The 19,772-nt window shown below is 39.3% G+C and overlaps 1 protein-coding gene across 1 annotated transcript; it reads left to right on the forward strand.

Annotated features, from left to right (window-relative positions):
- The first annotated feature begins 3,224 nt into the window (after window positions 1-3,224).
- On the forward strand, window positions 3,225-16,807 carry npas2 (neuronal PAS domain protein 2). Its single transcript, XM_054625673.1, has 22 exons — window positions 3,225-3,298; window positions 4,608-4,664; window positions 5,655-5,809; window positions 5,941-6,032; window positions 6,371-6,460; window positions 6,904-7,024; window positions 8,295-8,408; window positions 8,845-8,963; window positions 9,746-9,828; window positions 9,962-10,068; window positions 10,190-10,337; window positions 10,500-10,584; window positions 10,687-10,813; window positions 11,993-12,090; window positions 12,217-12,303; window positions 12,589-12,801; window positions 13,435-13,491; window positions 13,582-13,752; window positions 14,288-14,472; window positions 14,701-14,793; window positions 14,897-15,107; window positions 16,577-16,807. The coding sequence occupies exons 1-22, from the start codon at window positions 3,243-3,245 to the stop codon at window positions 16,793-16,795; spliced, it is 2,688 nt and encodes an 895-aa protein (XP_054481648.1). The 5' UTR covers window positions 3,225-3,242; the 3' UTR covers window positions 16,796-16,807.
- Window positions 16,808-19,772: the final 2,965 nt, after the last annotated feature.

Raw genomic sequence — 19,772 nt, forward strand, 5'->3', positions numbered from 1 at the left:
TTTCGCAGTGGAGGAATTTATCTTCATCAATGAGCAGGCTTGTTGTCTGAGGATTGCACAGCATTGGAACATCTGGTTGTGACTTTTGAAATCTACAGTATGCTTGTGCTGTCTGCCTCTGGAAACCTAGTAGGTACAGTTTATCTAGATAAACTAACTGAGAAAATTGTTTCTCAACAACAAGCTATAGGGGGAGGTGTGAGGCTCAGTTGTTGTGGCCGCAGGGGCTTTTACCTCCATTAAACTTTAAAATGAAACCTATACGCTCTCAAGAAAAAAAACCTCTAATCTTACTTTGCATTTCCTCTTTTGTAGGTTATGTGCAGTAATAAAGTAATTTATTGTCAGAGTTTTTGTCCCCATGCCTTTTACAGCCTGTTTACATGCAGAGTTTAGTCATGAACTTGAACTTGAACATACAGACTTGGGTCATGAGTGAAGGTCACTGGTTAAAGGATTTAAATACCCGAGGGCACAAGTGTAACTAGACTCTGGTGTTTCTAAGCTGTGTACCTGGCAAGGTATGGCTTAACCTCAATACGTTAAAAGAATGCAGGCTGATATGTGAGGATTCATTTCACACAGCTTTAGAGTGTGAAGATGTATACGTTAAAGCTGCATAAAGTGATTTTTGATGTACCAAAATTGGCATATTTTAAAGTGAATATTCCAAATGTTTAATATTTTCACAACAGATTAAATTGAATAATCATCATTAAGTCGGGGGCAGTTCAACATCCTTGAGTGCAAAGCTTTTCCTGCTTTCTTTTCTAATGTGTTTGTGTGTGTGTTTGTGTGGACAGGGGAGGAGAGGAGGAGATGTGGGTTTGTTTACATTAATTAAGACTCTAATGGAACGGTGTATTTCAATTTCATTTGTTATTGCCTTCTTTGAACCAGTAAAGCCTGAAGGTGGTGCGTGTGCATCATAGAGGGGGAATGAATGAGAACATGGAGAGCTCAATCTTAATTTTAAGATCTAACAAATTTGCATTGATCCGCCAAACAAAAAAAAAACAGCAACTTGTTGAATGTTAACTCCCCCCCCTCACCATATGCTTAGGCACCAAGAGTAAAGATTGGGGAAAGTTGGTGACATGGCAACTACAGCACAATAACAGTATAAGATTAGATAATCCTTTATTAGTCCCACAGTGGGGAAATTTGCAGGTATGGTTAAGGTCAGACAATATAAGACACTTTAAAATTTTGAGAATTATGTAAAGACATGGTTTAAGATTGCTGGCTTGAAGTAGGAGATGGGGTGTGAAACAGGGCCTCCTGTGTTTAAGACAAACGCCACTTGCTGCATTGGAACAAAACGCTGTCAGTAAAAGTAAATTTCTATTGCAAATTAACTGTATATGAACATGATTCATTGAAGAAACGCTTGTTGCTTCACAGTAAAACCCCCCTGGCTTTGTTTCTTCTGTTTGATTTCTTCAGATCCTTGGCTGTATCTGACCCATTTTGATTTTGATGTGTAACAGAGAAAAAGGTAATCAACAGATGCACTCGAATGAAGCAACCTAGAATAAATTGTAGCTAAATAATTGAATATGCCAGCTGAACAGGACCCTTGAAGGATTTTACTATGAAGCACCTACATGAAGCGTGGAGATTAGAGAGATTGTGATATGAAAAAGTGGATCAGGTCAGAAACAGTGATGCTACTATCTTTATGAACAGGAACGTATGAGCATAACAAAACTGTAAACTGGTTTTAGATTTTACATGATAAAGCGTTGGGTCATAAATTATATGCTTTCAGCTTAACAGTGGCAACTATTTGTATACCACCTGGCTGTCACTGGCTTGCTTTGTCGTCTTCTCTTGTGTTGCACCACTTGAGAAATGTGTGGAGGATGCAAGACTAGAAAGGAGCTACATAGATGCATAAGTGCATTCACCATTTACATTGCGTGAGCGGGGGGGTAAACACACATCGCCAATCAATCACAGGGCTGACACACAGACAACATTCCCAATCATATATTTGCATTTTGCTGCATACAGTTGAAGGTTCCTTCATGCAAGTAGAGTAGAGAAGAATATTAAAACCTCAGTCTAAAAAAATATCCTAAATAAAAAGCCTTCATGTCAGTATCATAATATACTCCTTTACCATCAGACTGTGTAGGGTCAGTTTGGTTTGAAGAAAGTGCAGGCAGGTGTACAGATTTTTTTTAGACTGAGGCAAATCATGTTTTTGGAGTAATTATTCAGTGAAATGTGTCTCTTTTTGATTTGAAATGCCGTAATGTCAGTTTTCCCTGAAGTTTCTTGTGTACATCACTCAGACAAACCAGCAAAAACACTGACGACTGCCTGAATTAACATTACCCACCAACTGTGATAATAAACTGGAAATAATTCTTATATAATGGAAAATATTTCCAGACCACAAACTAATTTAACTATAGAGCTAAAATAAAGCAGTGTGTTTAGTTTTCATACAGTAAAGACTAAATCTAAAAGTAGCAAGAAATAAAACAATAACTCTTGTTATTGTGCTTGTTTGCGACAGTTAATATTTGGTGTCTGGGGGGATCTATGTTCTGTCAACCACATAAAGACTATATGCAGCCAATGTATTCATATCTTTAACTGAATAGGTCTGTGTGCTGTTTCATTGCAGCTGACCAAGGCTCCAGTGTATGAGTTTTTAGTTTGGTTTATAATAGAGGTCTCTGCCCCATGTTGTTTAAGCCTTCCTTGTACAGAGGATGTGAAGGAGGTGGCTGTTCTACACTCTGTTTTTTATGCTGTGTTATCAAAAGAGGTTTCTGCCTCAGACATTTTTCTAGGTCAGGGGAGCTCCTCCTGTGCAAAAACGCTTCTTTAGTGATGAAGCCCTGTACCCAGGTAGTGTCTGAAGATTACTAGTACACTTTACATTGTATTTTTAATGGTCATCCTGCAGAACATTTGAGTAAAAAGAAAAGGACAGTTTTTCTTTTGTTTTGGTTGTTTTTTTACAGATGAATTGAGGAGCTTCCTGTATTTTCATTGTGGCAGGTTGCAAAGAAAATACCTGCTTATGTTACGAGTTTATGCAACACAGTTTTCATCTTTAACAAAGTGGCTCTGTTTTCACAGGATTTGGCGTTTCTTTGGTGGACTTGAGGAGGTGGTGGGCAACTGGTCCACGCTAGGTTTTTCCAAAAGATTGTTCAGACGAGGTCAGCGCGGATGGGACTTATAAGACTTCAGAAAGGGCCTGGTTGGGAAAAGGAGTGAGTATGGACAACCTTTCTGACTTCGGGGGCCCCTGTCCATCCAGCCGCAGAGAATGGGAGTAAGTATTAAAACTAGTTAACTTCACTTTGTGATCTTTATTGTATTTCTGCTCCATACACAGTATATATGTATATATTCTATATTGTGCAAATAGTTCTTTAACCTTTGAATTATTCCAAATTAAGATGTTGCATTAGTAGGGTACATTTAAAGGGCGAAAGAAACTTGAGCTCACATTTTAAACAGTCTCTATGGATTGTAAGCATACATGGGTACATGGTTAATTATTGGCTAATCATTAATTGCGTCTTAAATACAAAATACATGTATTTTCTGAGTGAAGCCATGTTATTTAAACAGCACCCTCTATCTTAGATCAAATTAGAAAATAACCAAACTGAAGCCTGGAGCTTTACCACAACAACACACTCTGAACCCGACTTGAACCGAACCGGACAAAGAGTCAGGTTCGGGTAGCAGATGCCTGATGGCACACCTTGAAATTGCTTATCAGTGGCAACTTACATACTGGCCGGTTAAAGTCTTTTTTGGAAGAGGCTGTTTACATATACCTCAATGCTTTATGACTTTATGGTTGTGTCTGTTGCCATTGATGAACTTGTTACAGTATATTAAAGTCCACACGTGCCGTTCTGGCCTCGGATAGTAAATATTCACTAGAAGGAATGTGTAAAAACGATAACGGTGGCTGCTGGTTAAGCCCTACCTTTGCTCTATGACAGAACAGTTATCCTCTAAAACATAAAATGTGATTCTACATGTTAAACTTGCTGCCATATTTCTTGTCATTATCAAACTGTGTGAGCCTGAGTGTGCACAGACCAAATATAGAGTAGAACGTTTACATGCCACAGTGACCTGTTAAATACGGGAGAAAAACAAGGCACTTCAACTTGGTTACCAGGTTATTCCAACAGAGTCAGGGCGTTAACAGTGGAAAGAGCTTATACTGAATATATGCAACCACAGTTTGTCTAGGTTGACCTCCTGATTTTTATCTGTTTTGCAGAAGACATTTTGACATGTTGCTTTTTGTCACAAAAAACATTGGGTGTAAATGACAAATCAGTTATGGCTGAATTCCGTTTAGCTGCTTCGGTTTCATGGTTTTGGTACCGTGCATGCTGGTTCACTGTCACACTTTAACAGAACAGAGTAATTGTCAATTTGATTTGTAACATGTCATTTTCCTACTGTGACCAGTCAAAACGTCTGCTGTGAAAAAGGCCTTTTATGAAAGGTTCAACTATGTATCATGCCATTATTTAACTAAGCCAAGCTATTATCTGATGACACTGTTAGATTGTGAACAAACTACATTTACCTTGTACGCCTTTGTTTTCCAGCTCCAACAGCTGCGTGGACGATTTAATGGATGAAGATGAGAAAGACAGGGCAAAAAGGTACTTTTTGTTTAAGTTTGTATGTTGAGCTTGGCGATTTAACTCCTCTATATCACAATTATACTAAATCAATGTGTAGTTTCTTTATTTGCTACTTAAGTAATGGGGATGGAAAAACATGCGTTTTTGTTGGTAGTTAATCATTTAAGATAACCTTGAAGCTTCAACGTCACATTATGGTTAAGAATGAAGTCCATGATAGATAAAAGCCATCTGACATTTTAAGCTTAAAAAATAGACATAATTCAGGTAAAATGTAATTCACAGCCGATGAGTAATTTTGTCATCTCTTTGACCCCTTAGATGGAATATGTTTTTTGTAGAAATACGTTTTAAATTACATAAACCTTGAATCCAGATATTAAAAGGGCAATCTCATTTCACAAACTTACTAATTTTTCTTATTAAAGCTGCATAACTGTACTGATTAAATTACAAATGCTAATGTTGCTTCATTACAGACATGGCGTAACAAGGAAAGAAAATATGCTTTAGCTTGCTAACTTTGTTTTTCTGCTGTGTGGCAGGTAACAGACAGTGAGCTTAATGAAGCTTAACAGCGCTGTTGAACTGCAGAGATGGTTAATACTTCTCTGTGGGATCATCACAAGAAGCGACCACATTCACTCTACTCAAAAATATTGATGTTGGCCAAACCAAGTTGAAAGCAACAGCTGATACAAGCTGAAACAAATAAGGGAGGGAGTCAAAATGAAAATAAACAAGTAGGCCATGCAGTGAATGTTAAACTGCTTTATTCTGTATTATATCGCTGTGCTGCTGTTACCTCTCTCTGGTTTCTTTCTCTCCCCCTGTTTGATTTCTGTCTGCAACTAAGTGTGTCCCTGCAGTCTTGGCTAGCTTTAGTTTGGAAAAGCGATGCTCAGTCTTAACAGGATAAATAAACATGAACTACAGGTGCTCGATTGGCTGAGCTTCCACCTGCCATCCCACGGATTTATATTTGCTCTCTTGTGTTGACTGCTGTAGGGCATCTCGCAACAAATCGGAAAAGAAAAGAAGAGACCAATTCAATGTGCTCATCAAGGAGCTATGCACCATGCTGCAGGGTCAAGGCCATCCGCGCAAGATGGACAAGTCCACCATACTGCAGAGGACTATTGACTTCCTGCAGAAACAGAAAGGTACGGACATATATACCGCATGTATTCACAGTTTGAGAAATGTCGACGAACTGTGTTTCCCCCTTTACTTCCTTTATTACCTAATACCCTTCTTCTTTATTAAACTTAATCCTCGACCTTGTCTTTTTCAGACATCACTGCACAGAACGAAACGTGTGATGTGAAACAGGACTGGAAGCCTTCGTTCCTCAGTAACGAGGAGTTCACTCAGCTAATGCTGGAGGTAAAGCCCAGGAGCATGTGTTTGTGAAACAGCCCAAGTCGATTAAGCTCTGGCATTGATTAATATTGTTAATCAAAACAAAAATGAAACCCTCTCCCTTAAACGCCCATGGAGAGCTGGGCAAGATGACATGATAAGAATTAAATTCCTAACTTCCTAAGTGCGGTGGTAGTAGAGGAGGCGCTTAGAAACAAATAAGGAACACAACATTTTTTGTAATTCATGTCACTACCGCAGATAATGATGATATGTCCCAATGTTAAAGTGAAAATTTTCATTTATACCTTCACACCTTATGACCTCATTATTAACATGCCCAATTCTCCCTCTTCCTACAGGCCCTAGATGGTTTCCTGATAGCATTAACTACAGATGGCAACATCATGTACGTATCTGACAGTGTGTCTTCACTCATTGGCCATTTACCGGTAAGTGAAGTGGCTGAAACAAGTGACTTCTTTTCTCTTCCTAACAAAGCATTGTTTTGTTTTTTTTGTTTTGTTTTTATTTAAGAATTTCTAAAGTATAAATGCTTGATTAGAAACATGATTACCGATAAATATTATTTTGCCAATATTTGACTTGCACTGATAAATTTATATCCTCAATTAATTTGATCTGATCCAGGACATGTTGATCTAAGTCATTTTATATTTGCTGTTTATTTCATTTATGTTCCTAAAACACATTTACAAGAGATAGTTTGAATACCACATAAAGATTTCTGTTTGTGGCTCTTAACTTCTTTACCTTCATGAATGAAAATGAATGACATCGATTACTGTTTGCGCCGGTTCCAAACTGCAATAGGCTCTGGGTGTATCTGGAACTACTTTAACATGCTTAAAGTTCATCTTTCCTTTTGCACCAGTCAGATATGGTGGACCAAAATATCTTGAATTTCCTCCCGGAGCGGGAACACGGGGAGGTGTATAAGCTGCTATCATCCCACATGCTGATGACTGACCCCATTGCTGCTGACTTCCTTGACAGTGAGTATCCTACCGGGCGGCCTCTCTGCACAGGTCTGGCTCCGGTCTGTCTCTAACACCACTTCGCGCCTGGTTGTCTCACATATCAGCAGGTGAAAAGTTCAGTATGTGAGAGGAATATATATAGTCAGCATTGTCATTTTTAATTTGTAGCTCAAAGATCTGTGTAAGAAGGCTTTTGTCTGTCCTATAAAAATAACTCCTGACTCCAGACGAGTTAAAACTCTTATATATATTTAGAGCAGGTTGCTGAATTAAGGTCCAAAGTTTATTGGATTGATGATTAGTGTGGATCTATGATTAGCCCTTTTACTAATAATAGGAGCTAGCTTAGTATCATAGTTAAGACTTTAAATCACGGTTATGTTAGCACAGTAATCCAAAGCAGTGTAGTATATGGGGCTCAAGACACTGACCTTAATCCAGTGTTACTATTGGGCTTTTCTGAGAAAGAGAGATGGTGAGGAGCTAGCGTCTCGGCCTATACTTAGAAGCCTAAATAGGAAACTGTCACAGAGCCATGTCTGGAGCAGTCATCATCTCACTGGCACATTTTAAAAGAGACATCCATCTTTTGTCTTTTTTCTTTCATAAAAATGATTCCCTGGCTTTTAAGCAAAATTGCTGCTTTACTTGACAGATAATTATGCTGAATCATCTAACACAAGATGTGGATTTTCAAATTATCCATAAAGGATATTTTTGTAATTCACATAAATCGCATCTTCAAGTGTTGCCCAAACTACATTGGCCTTTTCTCTGAAAGCTATTTAGATTTTTGAGCCTCTGTGGAATATTCACCTGCCTGTAGCTGCTAGCAAATTATGCACAATGTCATTGTAAATAAAGTCAAGGTCAACACTTTGACCACTCTTCAGAGAATTCACATTGGAGAGCAACTTAAGCTTAACATTAATTTGTTATGCTTTCAAACCATAAATCTGCTTCTTTGACACTCACAATGTATTAAAATATTGCATAGGCGTTATGCCATAACCATTTGTTGTTTTAATACTTGATAGCATTTTTTATTGTCAGATCTATTGAAGTATTGTGAATACAAGGTTTCATATGAATTGCACTTTTTGACTGTATCATTACACTTCAGATCTTTCTCTCGATAATGCAGATCAGTAACTACCGTTCTCTTAGTGTCATACAATAAAAAACAGACATGATGAAGAAGCACCTAATTAAGAGACAATTTGCTAAAACATGCTGTATTATGAATAGGTTGTTAACCTTGAAAATACAATCTGCTGTTTTTCAGGCGAGGCACATATTGAATTTTGCTGTCATCTAGCCAGAGGTAACATTGACCCAAAGGAACCGCCTGTGTACGAGTACGTCAAGTTTGTTGGAGATTTCAAGTTTCATAACAATGGTAAGGAATTTCATTATCTACTTGAGATTCATTAAAATGTTTAATTTAAGTTAAGGTCCATCAATTCTCCTAATCTGCTTTGCTTAAAGTTATTGTGAGGAACTTTTAACTGGTTTTAAATCATTTCAATTTAATACTGATGACTCTATGTGACCTACATAAGTAAATGAGACCATCATTGAGAAGACTGGCTATTTTTATAAGTTATTCCTAATACTTTTAATCGGTGCAACCGGGTTGGACCCCGCTGCTCGGAAACACTACTGCTTTTGTCCACAGGGACCGCCAAAATCAACACAAAGTTAAAGTTCCTTGTAGCAGCTTTAACAAACTGAATGGAAAAATATATAAAAGAAAGATATTTTTCATGGGATGGAATTGAGATGGATGTCACAATCAACTGTATTCCCAATGTACCTTGTCTTCTTTCACATAGTGCCTACATCTTCTTGTAACGGGCTCGATTTGGCGTTGCCAAGAAGCCTTCAGTCATCGCTGGAGGAGCAGGTCTGCCTCATTGCTACTGTACGATTAGTCACTCCACAGTTTCTAAAGGTAAGACCAGCTGGGATATTAAAATCTTGTGTTATTGTTTCTCAGTTTTTGTTGCATGTGTGTGCTGTTATTGCTTTTAAAGGAGGTTTGTGTGAGGGATCACTTATTTTAATCCATGCGAACTCTCACTATCTGGAGATTTCCTGTTGCACAATGTGTACTTTCCAACTGATTACATCATTAGGATACATCTGATCCCAGAAGTGCTGTGTGAGTTGAAATCTGGACACAAGTTATTGAAGAAAAATGAAAGTCATGTAACATTTCTGAGATCTTGGTAATGTTGAGATCAACTCACATCACAGTAACAGTTAAATACTTAACTCAACCCCTCTAACCTTTTAAGCCCAAAAAATGCAAGTCTGGCAGGTGTTTTCATTGTTATTTTCTTTACTCGTGCATTTTTCTGCCTTAAATGAGAAAAAGCGCCAGAAGAACCAGATCTATTGGACAGGCTTCAACTCTCCCCCTCTACTCATTCCAAAATGTTAAAAATTATTGATTGCACTGATTTCTGATGGAGTGACTGTAACAGTAAAATATGCACCATATGACAATTGGAATATTTTTTCCCAAAAATAAACTTACTGCAAATACTGGTTTTAAATGTATTATAACATGTTTTAACTTTACACTTGATGTATTTTTAAAAACAATTTTATTCCCACAGACTACTTTCAAACAAATATGATTAAATGTAAACAAAATTATCAGGCACTAATGGCAAGTGCTTGTACTTAGAGCAGCAAAACTGACGTCCTCCCTCTGTTATTTTTGTTTAGGATTTATGTAATGTGGAAGATCCCTGTAATGAATTCACATCCAGACACAGCCTTGAATGGAAGTTCCTGTTTTTGGACCACAGGTAAAATATTTCTATGATTCCTCCTATTACTTACTTACTTACTTACTTCTATTAATGAGCAGTGTCATTTTCTTTTAAGAAAATTTTTTTCTTGCTGTATTCAGATGTTGATCATCTCCTTTTTATGTTTCAGAGCTTCACCAATCATAGGATATTTACCCTTTGAGGTTCTTGGAACTTCTGGCTATGATTACTATCATGTGGACGACTTGGAGCTTATAGCTCAGTGTCATAAGCAGCGTGAGTAACTGCTGCTTCTCTGTTTTCAACCACCTTCACCTTCCCCTCCATCTCCAGCACATCCACGAATCCATCTCAGAAAAATCGATGACAGGTTTACATTCTGTTTTTCCTCTCCCAGTAATGCAGTTTGGAAAGGGTAAATCCTGCTACTATCGCTTCCTGACCAAAGGGCAGCAGTGGATTTGGTTGCAGACTCACTACTACATCACTTACCACCAGTGGAACTCCAAACCGGAGTTCATTGTCTGTACTCACACTGTTGTCAGGTAAACTTTGTCTGTCTCTAATGTCTGCAGAGGGAGAGATGTGTACACTTTGTGTCCTGAGAGGGATGTGTGCAAGGCATTGGTTGTCTTCATTTAAACGTTTAGATTAATGTTAAATCAGATATACACTCATACGTACTATCCTTATGTGCTGTTTTTCAGTTATGCTGAAGTGCGAGCTGAGAGAAGGAGAGCGTTTGGCTTTGAGGAGCTGTCTCCACCCGAGATAGCTCCCTCTTCAGTGAAGGTAAGTGTTCTCTTTTACATACAGTGTGTGGCCTTTACAAGGTCATTGTTTATTTCAGCTTCAGATCTGACCCTGGGTGTTGAACATCACTCTGTGTTCCAGGCTCAGGAGCTGTACTTGGACATCTGCTCTACGCTGAACCCTCCGCGGGACAGAAACAGCGGCGCACGTTCGGTATCCTCCCACAGCTCCCGGAAGTCCTCCCACACGGCGATGTCGGACTCTGCATGTGAGTCATCCTCTCCTCCCTAAAGTGCTTACTCAATCAACAGCAGGTCAATATGTACAGAAATCCTGCTCCTATAAATTGCTGAAGGAACTGCTGTTTTATTTAAAATTTAGGGGAAACAATGGGATTCTCTTCTGGGGAGGAATTATAGAGGGTGAGACTTTCTAAGGCGGAAAAAGGAAATGACTTGTGTTGTTATTCACTGCAGCATCAGTGATAACGCTCAGCCTTTCATTGGGTCAGAATAATAGCAGATTTTTTAAATTCAAAATCATTCCATTAGATGTAAACCTGACTAAACCTACAGTTGATCTGAGAAGACTTTGTTATCTAAAATCTTCTGTAACTAAGCGGACCAGAAGTTAAGAAAACACCTACATCTATAAATGTGGGTGACGATGCATCTATGATGAAATGTTTCCGAGGCTTACTTTAGCATGCCCTGTTTGTTTGAGCCTCCATTCTCTCTGACTTTAGCCGCTCTTCCACCCACCGTCTAAAACATTTCACTTCACTCTGCTTGTTTATGAACAATACACAGCTGCAGTGGCAGACTAATTACAGTCCCTGTTCATAAACATAGCGACGACCCACACATATAAAACACTTTCACTATTACCAAAGACATATTCATAAAGCTGTACCTAAGCACAAACCTAAAATAGCTCGTAGATGTTTTCTCTCAGCTTATTCATTTTGCATCGGCTACGATGAAAAAAGCCTCCGCTGAATGCATTCCAGTTTGTGGGTTTAGGTCATAGGCAGAATGAGGTGGCAATCTAGGGCTGGTGAATCAGCAGTATTGTTATGAAACCACAAAGGTAATGCATTTCATAATTTGTTTTGCCTCAAAAAGGCTTTAGTTACACTGCTTAGGAAGAATTGACAATTCCCTATTGATTCAATGAGGATACAAAAAATACTTAGTTCATTGCAGTGTTATAAATACACCAATCACATGATTATTTGGTTTTCCTCAATAGATGCCTCATGCTTTTTGATACATTGTATGTACATCCTCACGACAAAGAGAACAATCTGCCTAATCTTTGAATGAAGAAGATTGTAGGATATGAGTAAAGATTTACAACACTCAATACTTTGAAAAACAGTGATACTGACCTAACTGAACATATCCTCAGTCTACTATTATCAAAGTGTGACCGGTCTTTCTTGCAGCAGCTAACTCCTACACAGAGGCCTGCACGCCATCATGGCAGTCTGCTTCCGTTGGGACGGAGAAGACATCTGCCAGACTCCAGCCTAGTAGTTCAAAGGTCAGTCCACAAAGTTTACGTGTCTCTATCCTTATTTGGATATAAGATGGTCGGTGGGAAATAACTGCACAAAGTTGATACATTACAATGTCACAGATTGTGCTAACTTTGTCGTTTTCCCTGTAGAAGTTGGCAAAAAGACAAAATTCCTTTGACCTCGTTCCCCAGCTGAGCCGCCCCCTTTCTCCTACCTGCAGCAAGCACTCCGCAATGGTTAGTGCTTAGACTTCTCCTCCTTCCTGTTGCTTTCCTCTCCTCTGTTTGTGTACAATATCTTATTGTCATGACAGTTACTGCTTGGTGTTTATTTCATCTGTTGCTTGTGCCTCCTTTCAAGTGTGAAGAATCACAAGAATAAGCCATTATATGCATCGTGTTAACTGATTATGTCCTCACATTCTACGTTCATTGAAGAAAAGGAATAACAAAAAAAATGAAGTACAAAAGAAAACATTTTTTTCTCATTTCTGTTGCTTTTTTTGGATCATGTCTTTGCAGCAACAGCAAACACAGCAAACGCAGCAGCAGCAGCAGCAGCAGCAGCAGTCGTCGTCGCCCATGTATCCGCAGCAGCAGCAGCCTCAGCTCTGTGTAATGAACCAGCTGAAGGAGCAGCTGGAGGAGAGGACGCGCATTCTGCAAGCTGACATTAAGACGCAGCAGCAGGAGCTGCACGACATTAAGGAGAAGCTTCACCTCGCTAATCTCCAGGTAACACTCCCACAACGAAAGAAACAACTTCCCAGGGCATGCAGCACTTAATAAATAAAATATAGCCGCAGACTTTAATCTAGACATAAATAATAATGTTAGGCATTAAAGTAGAAGTTTTTAATGAAAGTCATATTGTAAGCTTACATTCCCTAACCCATCACAGTGATGGTGGAAGGGCCCCACCAAGAGGCCGGCACAAACCAGTTCAGCCTCAGTACTCGCCACTACATGACCCCCATAACAAGCACAGAGAAGAGACTCTGGGACTATAGTAGTGTTTGTTTAGTGAAGATAAATTGTCACATGTCATTGCCTGGTGGATGTGAAGGCGACATGATATGAGCTGTGATTTGAAACACAAACTCGCATTTTCATGCAACAGATTACCAGTTAGCCAAACAGAATTAAACCGTAGCCGAATATCCTTCCCTTATTATTTGCAAATGTTACCTCACCTAAATATGAATAAATCTCAAGCATTACAGACACACTGCTGTGATTTTAAACACTGAATAAAATAACTAAATAGAGTTTAACTTTTTTTAATAATAAACTCTTAATTCAACTAAAACCTTTTTTTAATTAAGTAAATAAGGGATAGATTAAAATGTCTGTTTATGTGTGTGTAAGATGTTGTTACAGCAGCCTATCCAAAATGACTTTGGCCAGGCCCAGCAGCAGCAGCAGCCCCAGCAGCAGTCCCAGCAGTCCCAGCAGTCCCAGCAGCAGCAGTCCCAGCAGCCCCAGCAGTCCCAGCAGCAGCAGTCCCAGCAGCCCCAGCAGCAGCAGCAGCAGTCCCAGCAGCAGCAGGGATCAGGCAGGGCGGCCCAGCAGAGCCAGCCGGGGTTAATCAGGCAGCACTCAGGCCACACTAAACCACGGTCCTGTGGGGCCCACAATTCCTCCCCTCACTCACTCCTGAGAGAGAACGGTTCACCCTCAACACAGGTACAGAGCTGCACAAGTGAAACACACAAATCAAAAAACAATAATGGGATAACTGTCCAAACAAAGTTGTTTGTAAATCCATCCTCTAAAGTCAAGAGGATAAATATTGAATATTACACGGTGTATATGAATCATATATACGGTGAGTCATTAGCAGCTGACGACTGGTAGCCTACTTCAGTGCTCACGACACAACAGGAGACTGGTTATGGATTCAGCCGTTAAAGTCTGTTATTTAGAGATATAACAACAACAACAACAACAACAACAACAACAACAGGTGGTAGTCAGTTTGACAGCCCATATGCTGCTTGCAGTTTTTACTTGTAAAAAGACACAAAAGCCTGAAACCTAAATCGTCAAGATGATTGATATTTCAGGTGACGGAATCACAACATCAAAGATACACATTTATTTTTTGCCTCTGCCTACTTATATTTTATTTTTGTGCATGAAGGAAGTATCTATATATAAAATATTTTGGTTAATGTTTAGTTTTTACATGCTGTGTGTTTTGTTTTTTTCGTTTCAGAAGGTCCAGCAGAGGATTGCACGGAGCGGGCAGGCCCAGTCGGTGAGCGTACCCATGCAGACGAACACGAGCGTGACGATGCCCTTCTACAGCAACCCCATGATGTTCTCTCAGACCAACACGAGGTCTCTGCAGGATGCAAACCAAAGACACACAGACGGCGAGTTCAACCAAGACGGACAACTACGGTGAGAGACGATACGTTTCTGTGTGAAATTACCAATATGCCGTCAGCTTTATGAATAGTGGATGCAGTTTGATACCGTCCCACACAGCTGTTTGTATTTTAGGTGTTGTACTACCTTGATATTCTTTTTAAGAGGAAAATGCTCTCTCCGACATCCTGCTTTGAGGTTTTTTTTTTATTTTCACATTACAGATTGAGATCTTTCAGTGACAGATTTTATTTCCTGCAGCATGCTCCTCAACCAGCCAATGCAGACGCTGGTTCCAACGAGCAGTGTCACCTCGCAGCCTTCCCAGTGCAACATGGGCATCTCCCAAACCATGTGAGTACTGTTTAATTACACTGCACACACACACATACACCTTCCTGTTTGCATGGTGCTATTTCATATTGTGCCTAAGTTCGTCGTTGTGCCATCCAAACAGATACACCTTGGAGCAGCAGATCATCGCCCCGTCGTTCTCCATGCAACAGGTCAACTGCAACGCCGTCCTCGTCCCCTCCCCGGTCTTCACGTCCCCCATAATGATCCCACACAACAGTTTCATCGCAAACCAGTCCCAGTCGGCCTATCAGACTCAGCCTCAGGCTTCTCAGCACTCCCTGCAGCTACAGCAGCCCCAGCAGTTCTTTCAGGTACGCCGTCCGTCGGTTGTATAGTGATGACGCAGTGTCAGTCACTTTGTGTAAATTGTTGTCCTTTGACTTCAAGACTTTAACTAGAAGTCAGATGTGAAGGCTTGTTGCAGCTCAGTTTAATTACCATTGGCTCTATTTTAACTGATTTATGATAATTTTAGGCATTACACTGCATCTAAATCCTTGGTTACCACAGCAACAAGCTACTGTGCAATTCTGTCAGAGATCCGTGTTATTTTTCAATCACTCTAAAACCTCGGCTTTGCAGCAAAGCTCTGATGTAATCTAAAATAATTAGGTCGGATGAATTATGTTCTCCAGACTTTTTAGTCACGCACGAGTCACAAGTCCAATTTCCATACACCAGATTTTATATAATAATATTCTTGTGAAAATTACTGTTAAAAAAGAAAAGAAATTGCAGAAATGAAATCAGAAACATTCCTTTTGTGTGCAGCCATGGATCAAAGAGGTGCATTTGGCCATGTGCTGAGGACAATATCACGTCTGTATCAGGGCTTTAATTCAATCTCTCCCTAAAGAGTTATTTTTCCACTAGCGGTTGCCTTCATTTATTCTGCATCATGATAAAACTACAGTTAATCGTCAGCCCAACCATTCCTACATATCTGTGGAATGAAAGTATTACTGGCTGCTGAGGCTATTGAGCAGCCACAGCAGCACCTTAATAGTTTAGTTATTATTATTTTCTTTTTATTTGGTGACAGTGATAAATGTTAATTTATTTACTCTTTGAGGACACACAGTTTGTGTCATGGTCCAGGGTTTGTGCTTAGACTGCTTCCTGTTTTGTTTTGAAAGTTCACTCTCATGTGTCATGTCTGGTTTTACTTCCTGTCTTTGTGTTTTCCCGCCTTTGTGATTGTCTGCCCCTCTCTGATTTGTTCCACCTGTGTCTAATCACCAGGCTGTCCTTGTGTATTTAGCCTGTGTGAGCTCCTTCCTTCAATTTCAGGTTGTCTATGTTTGTCCTCGTTCCGTTCCTCCTTAGTTTTTTCCTACTTGTCTTTAATTTATTCGACCTGTTCTATCAGTTTTGTTCTCTGGAAGAAGCTTTGTTACATTGAAGCTTGACTTTTGCTCAATTCAACCTGCGAACCTGGTGTCCTACATTTAGGTCTTCTACGAACTTTGAAAACAGTTTTTGTTTGCATCATTTTGGCTTTAGCTAATTACACTCCTCATGTGTGATTTAACATGTTAAGCTTGAAATCATTACAAAACTAAGGGCTGTAATATTTTTTGTAGAAACAAAGTTATGTCATACTGATTTTGCTTCAGGCAAACTTGCACCACTCCCTCGCATAACTCCCTCTTGAGCTACTGCAGAGTTCGTATTAACATTCAGAGATAGCACTAGTGTTTACACTATTTGTTATACAGCTCACTGAAGGATAAAATTGGCAACAGTTCAAAAAGATTCATGTTTACTTATGTGTCCACAGATGGCTCAAGGACTTGTACACGGTGGATCTACTCCAGCATTCTTACACACCACTAATGTCCCACAGCAAAGCACTGTGGGATACATCCAGCAGCAGCAGCAAACACAACAACTGTCGCAATCACAACAGCAACAGGTGCATCAGCAACAAAGGCAATACCAACATTCCCAAAACCAGACTGCCAGTGTTTCAGACTTCAGAAATATGCTGACTCGGTAGCGCTGTGGACTGTGTTAGAGCGCTGAGATATCCCACTGTGCTGTCGCCGTGAAGGCGGCGGTGCGTTGTGTGGCATTTGGAAGTCAAACCCGACGTCGAGTTCTGCTGCAGAAATGCCTGAAAGTGGAAAACTGCTTCTAGTGACCTTACTGGTGATGTCTAGCTGTCCGTTCAGAAGAACGCGGTCTAGAACATCACTGGAGTGAAAAAACAGAAGAAGAGGCTGCACTGACCGAACGTCTTCTGCAGGATCTGAGGAGAGTCTGAGGGGCGAGGCCTTCATCGCCGGCCCGCATCACACTCAAACGTCAATCAGTGAAACTGCTGGAACAAGTGGATTATCAAATCTCTCTATAAGACACTGTCACGTGTTTACATGTGGACGATTTTCATCCAAGAGCGTTTCCTTCTTAATGTGTGGGTCTGCACTTTGGTCTCGCCCCCTACCGAAAGCTAGAATATTTATTTTTGCCCCTGAATTAATATTTCTATTTTCCTCACTGATAATAGCTTGACAACCTGCAGCTCGACACCCCTCCTCAGTTACAGTCATCGCCTCTGGTCAGATTTTTAGCTCCAGTATTAATGGTTCATCTCATAAAAGGGATTTGTGTACATGGGACCAGGACATCGGTTTTTATTTCAGTTGGCAGACATTAAGACTCTCTACCATTCTGTCCTCCAAAACAATCATTTACATTTTGCAACTATGTTCATGGCAAGTGACTAGAGAGAGGAGGGGGGGGGTATTCTCCAGTTAATAGAAAGGTCTATCTAGATTTTTAAAGCCTCAATCTTGGACTGCAGAAGAGATTCCACAACTGTCTCACCACTTTTCACAGAGAGAGGACAACGAAGCTCTGAAGTCCTTAAACGAGCTACCAGAAAGAGGAATGATTTGTGCCTTTCACCGCAGTTCGTCCGCGGTGCGGTTCGATGGTTGTGTCTGATTATGGCTTTAAAAATCCAGCTCAGGTCCATTTGGAATACAAAGTTATATTTTCATAGGTCATCATTTATTGTTTTTTCTGAATCAAATAAAAATCTGACATCTCGATTTTTATATATATATATATATATATATATATATATATATATATATATAATATATATATTGGATGCTTTTTGCCATCAACCTTTTTCATCAGTAAGTCCAAACTCTTTTGAACACTTATAACTAATAAGATTCATTTAACTCTATACTGAGACCCAAAATCATTCATGTTTATTTATTACATACAGTATATATATATATATATATATATATATATATATATATTTGAAACAATATATGGGATTAAGAAACTAGTTTTATACACAAAGGTTCTAAGGTCAACGCTGGTCTTAATGTCTTACCCCGCCTGGGTTAATGTTGTGAACACACAACAGTCTGCTGATGTGTATGTGGCTCTTAGACAGCAATAGAACAAAGTGCTGCAGAAGTGAAAGCTTGGTAATCTAAATATCTTGGAGAAATGATTTGGGAGATATTCTACCTGCTACCTGGATACCTGTGAACAGTATTACCCTGTTTATTCTGGTCATTCTTTAGTTTTTTGGGGTTTATTCCACCATCTGAGGAGTCACTAACTGTACGCTCTAATCGTGACCAAATGATCGACTTCACAAGAAAACAATACATTACTTCCTGCTATGAATGTGAAAAAGCTTGTAAAAAACAGAAATACTGCAAAACTGTATTTCCCCTGAAAATATAGACACCTCTAATGTATCATTGTTTAGAATATAACAAAAACACTATATTTTGACATCATCAGGTTGCTCAAGGCAGTTCTCAGTATTTCAAGATATTACAATCTTGTTCTTTTCAGCTTTTTGAATGACAATCCTTTAAAATGATCAGAGTTTGAGAGATTCTCTGATGAAGGAAATATTGTGCCACTTCTAATCAGCCCTTATAACTACTCTTCTATCTCAAACAGTCATTTTGAATATAATGTTATGTCCGTTAGCAGCACTGTAATAATGGAGAGATGACCGTTTTGGAGTGTACTGGTGAAGGGAGATTAACAGTTGGACCGACGTCCAGTTAAGAAAACACACTGAAAACTTGAGCATCTCTCTTCACTTACATTCTGATGACTTGAATACTGGACTGAAACTGCCTCTCAGAGTCTAAGTTCATCATATTCATTTCCAAATCTCTTAAAATTTTCCAGCTCAGCAGGAAATAACACAGTTTATCGTGACTCAGTGTCTCCTGAACAGTCTCCCTGCTTGTGCTCCACTTTATAAGAAGCTCGTGCCCAGTTTGACAGTTTGGTCTAAGTTAGCCGCGTCGACGCCCCTTAAACACCGCTGCTGTTCACAGTGGACGACAAGACCCGTCTGAACCCTCAACATGTACGTTCAGTGCCGATTCACACTTTCCTTTGTGCAATGTCAATTTGAAAAGAAGAAGAATGTTAATTTATACGGTTTGAAATGTTTTACGACAGATGTACGATGTATATAGAGGTGTATAATAAGTGTATAATAAGTATTTTTTTAATGAAAATGTCCTCACATTCCTCCAACAGTTTGTCAGTAGTATCTGTTTTTAAGGTGTCAGAGACATGATTAAACAAACAACTACGGTAATATTACTTTTATTTTTTAGTTTCAGTTGTTTAGCTTTTAAGAAAAAAATGCAATTGTTCATCATCACGATCTGTTTTTGGACGGTTGAGGGACGTCTCAGTCTCTCTTTGTGTATTTCTATACATCCATGTTTGGTTTAACAGTTAAGCGATGCAGTGAAGTTTAAGCTCAGCCAGCAACTCAGAGGTGCCATAAATGAATATATTTTTTACTTTTCCCCTCATTTCAAAATGTCATTTCAATCACATTTACCATTTTCAACCTCTCAATCGCAGTAAAATTTCCCCTTGAGGTTTCTTTTCTATTTACATGCATCAGTCAGAGAAGTTTTCAGTCCATGTTTGTCTACAAAATAACTTATCATACTTATATTTGT

This window comes from Anoplopoma fimbria, chromosome 24 (assembly GCF_027596085.1).
Source record: "Anoplopoma fimbria isolate UVic2021 breed Golden Eagle Sablefish chromosome 24, Afim_UVic_2022, whole genome shotgun sequence".
NCBI lineage: Eukaryota > Metazoa > Chordata > Actinopteri > Perciformes > Anoplopomatidae > Anoplopoma > Anoplopoma fimbria.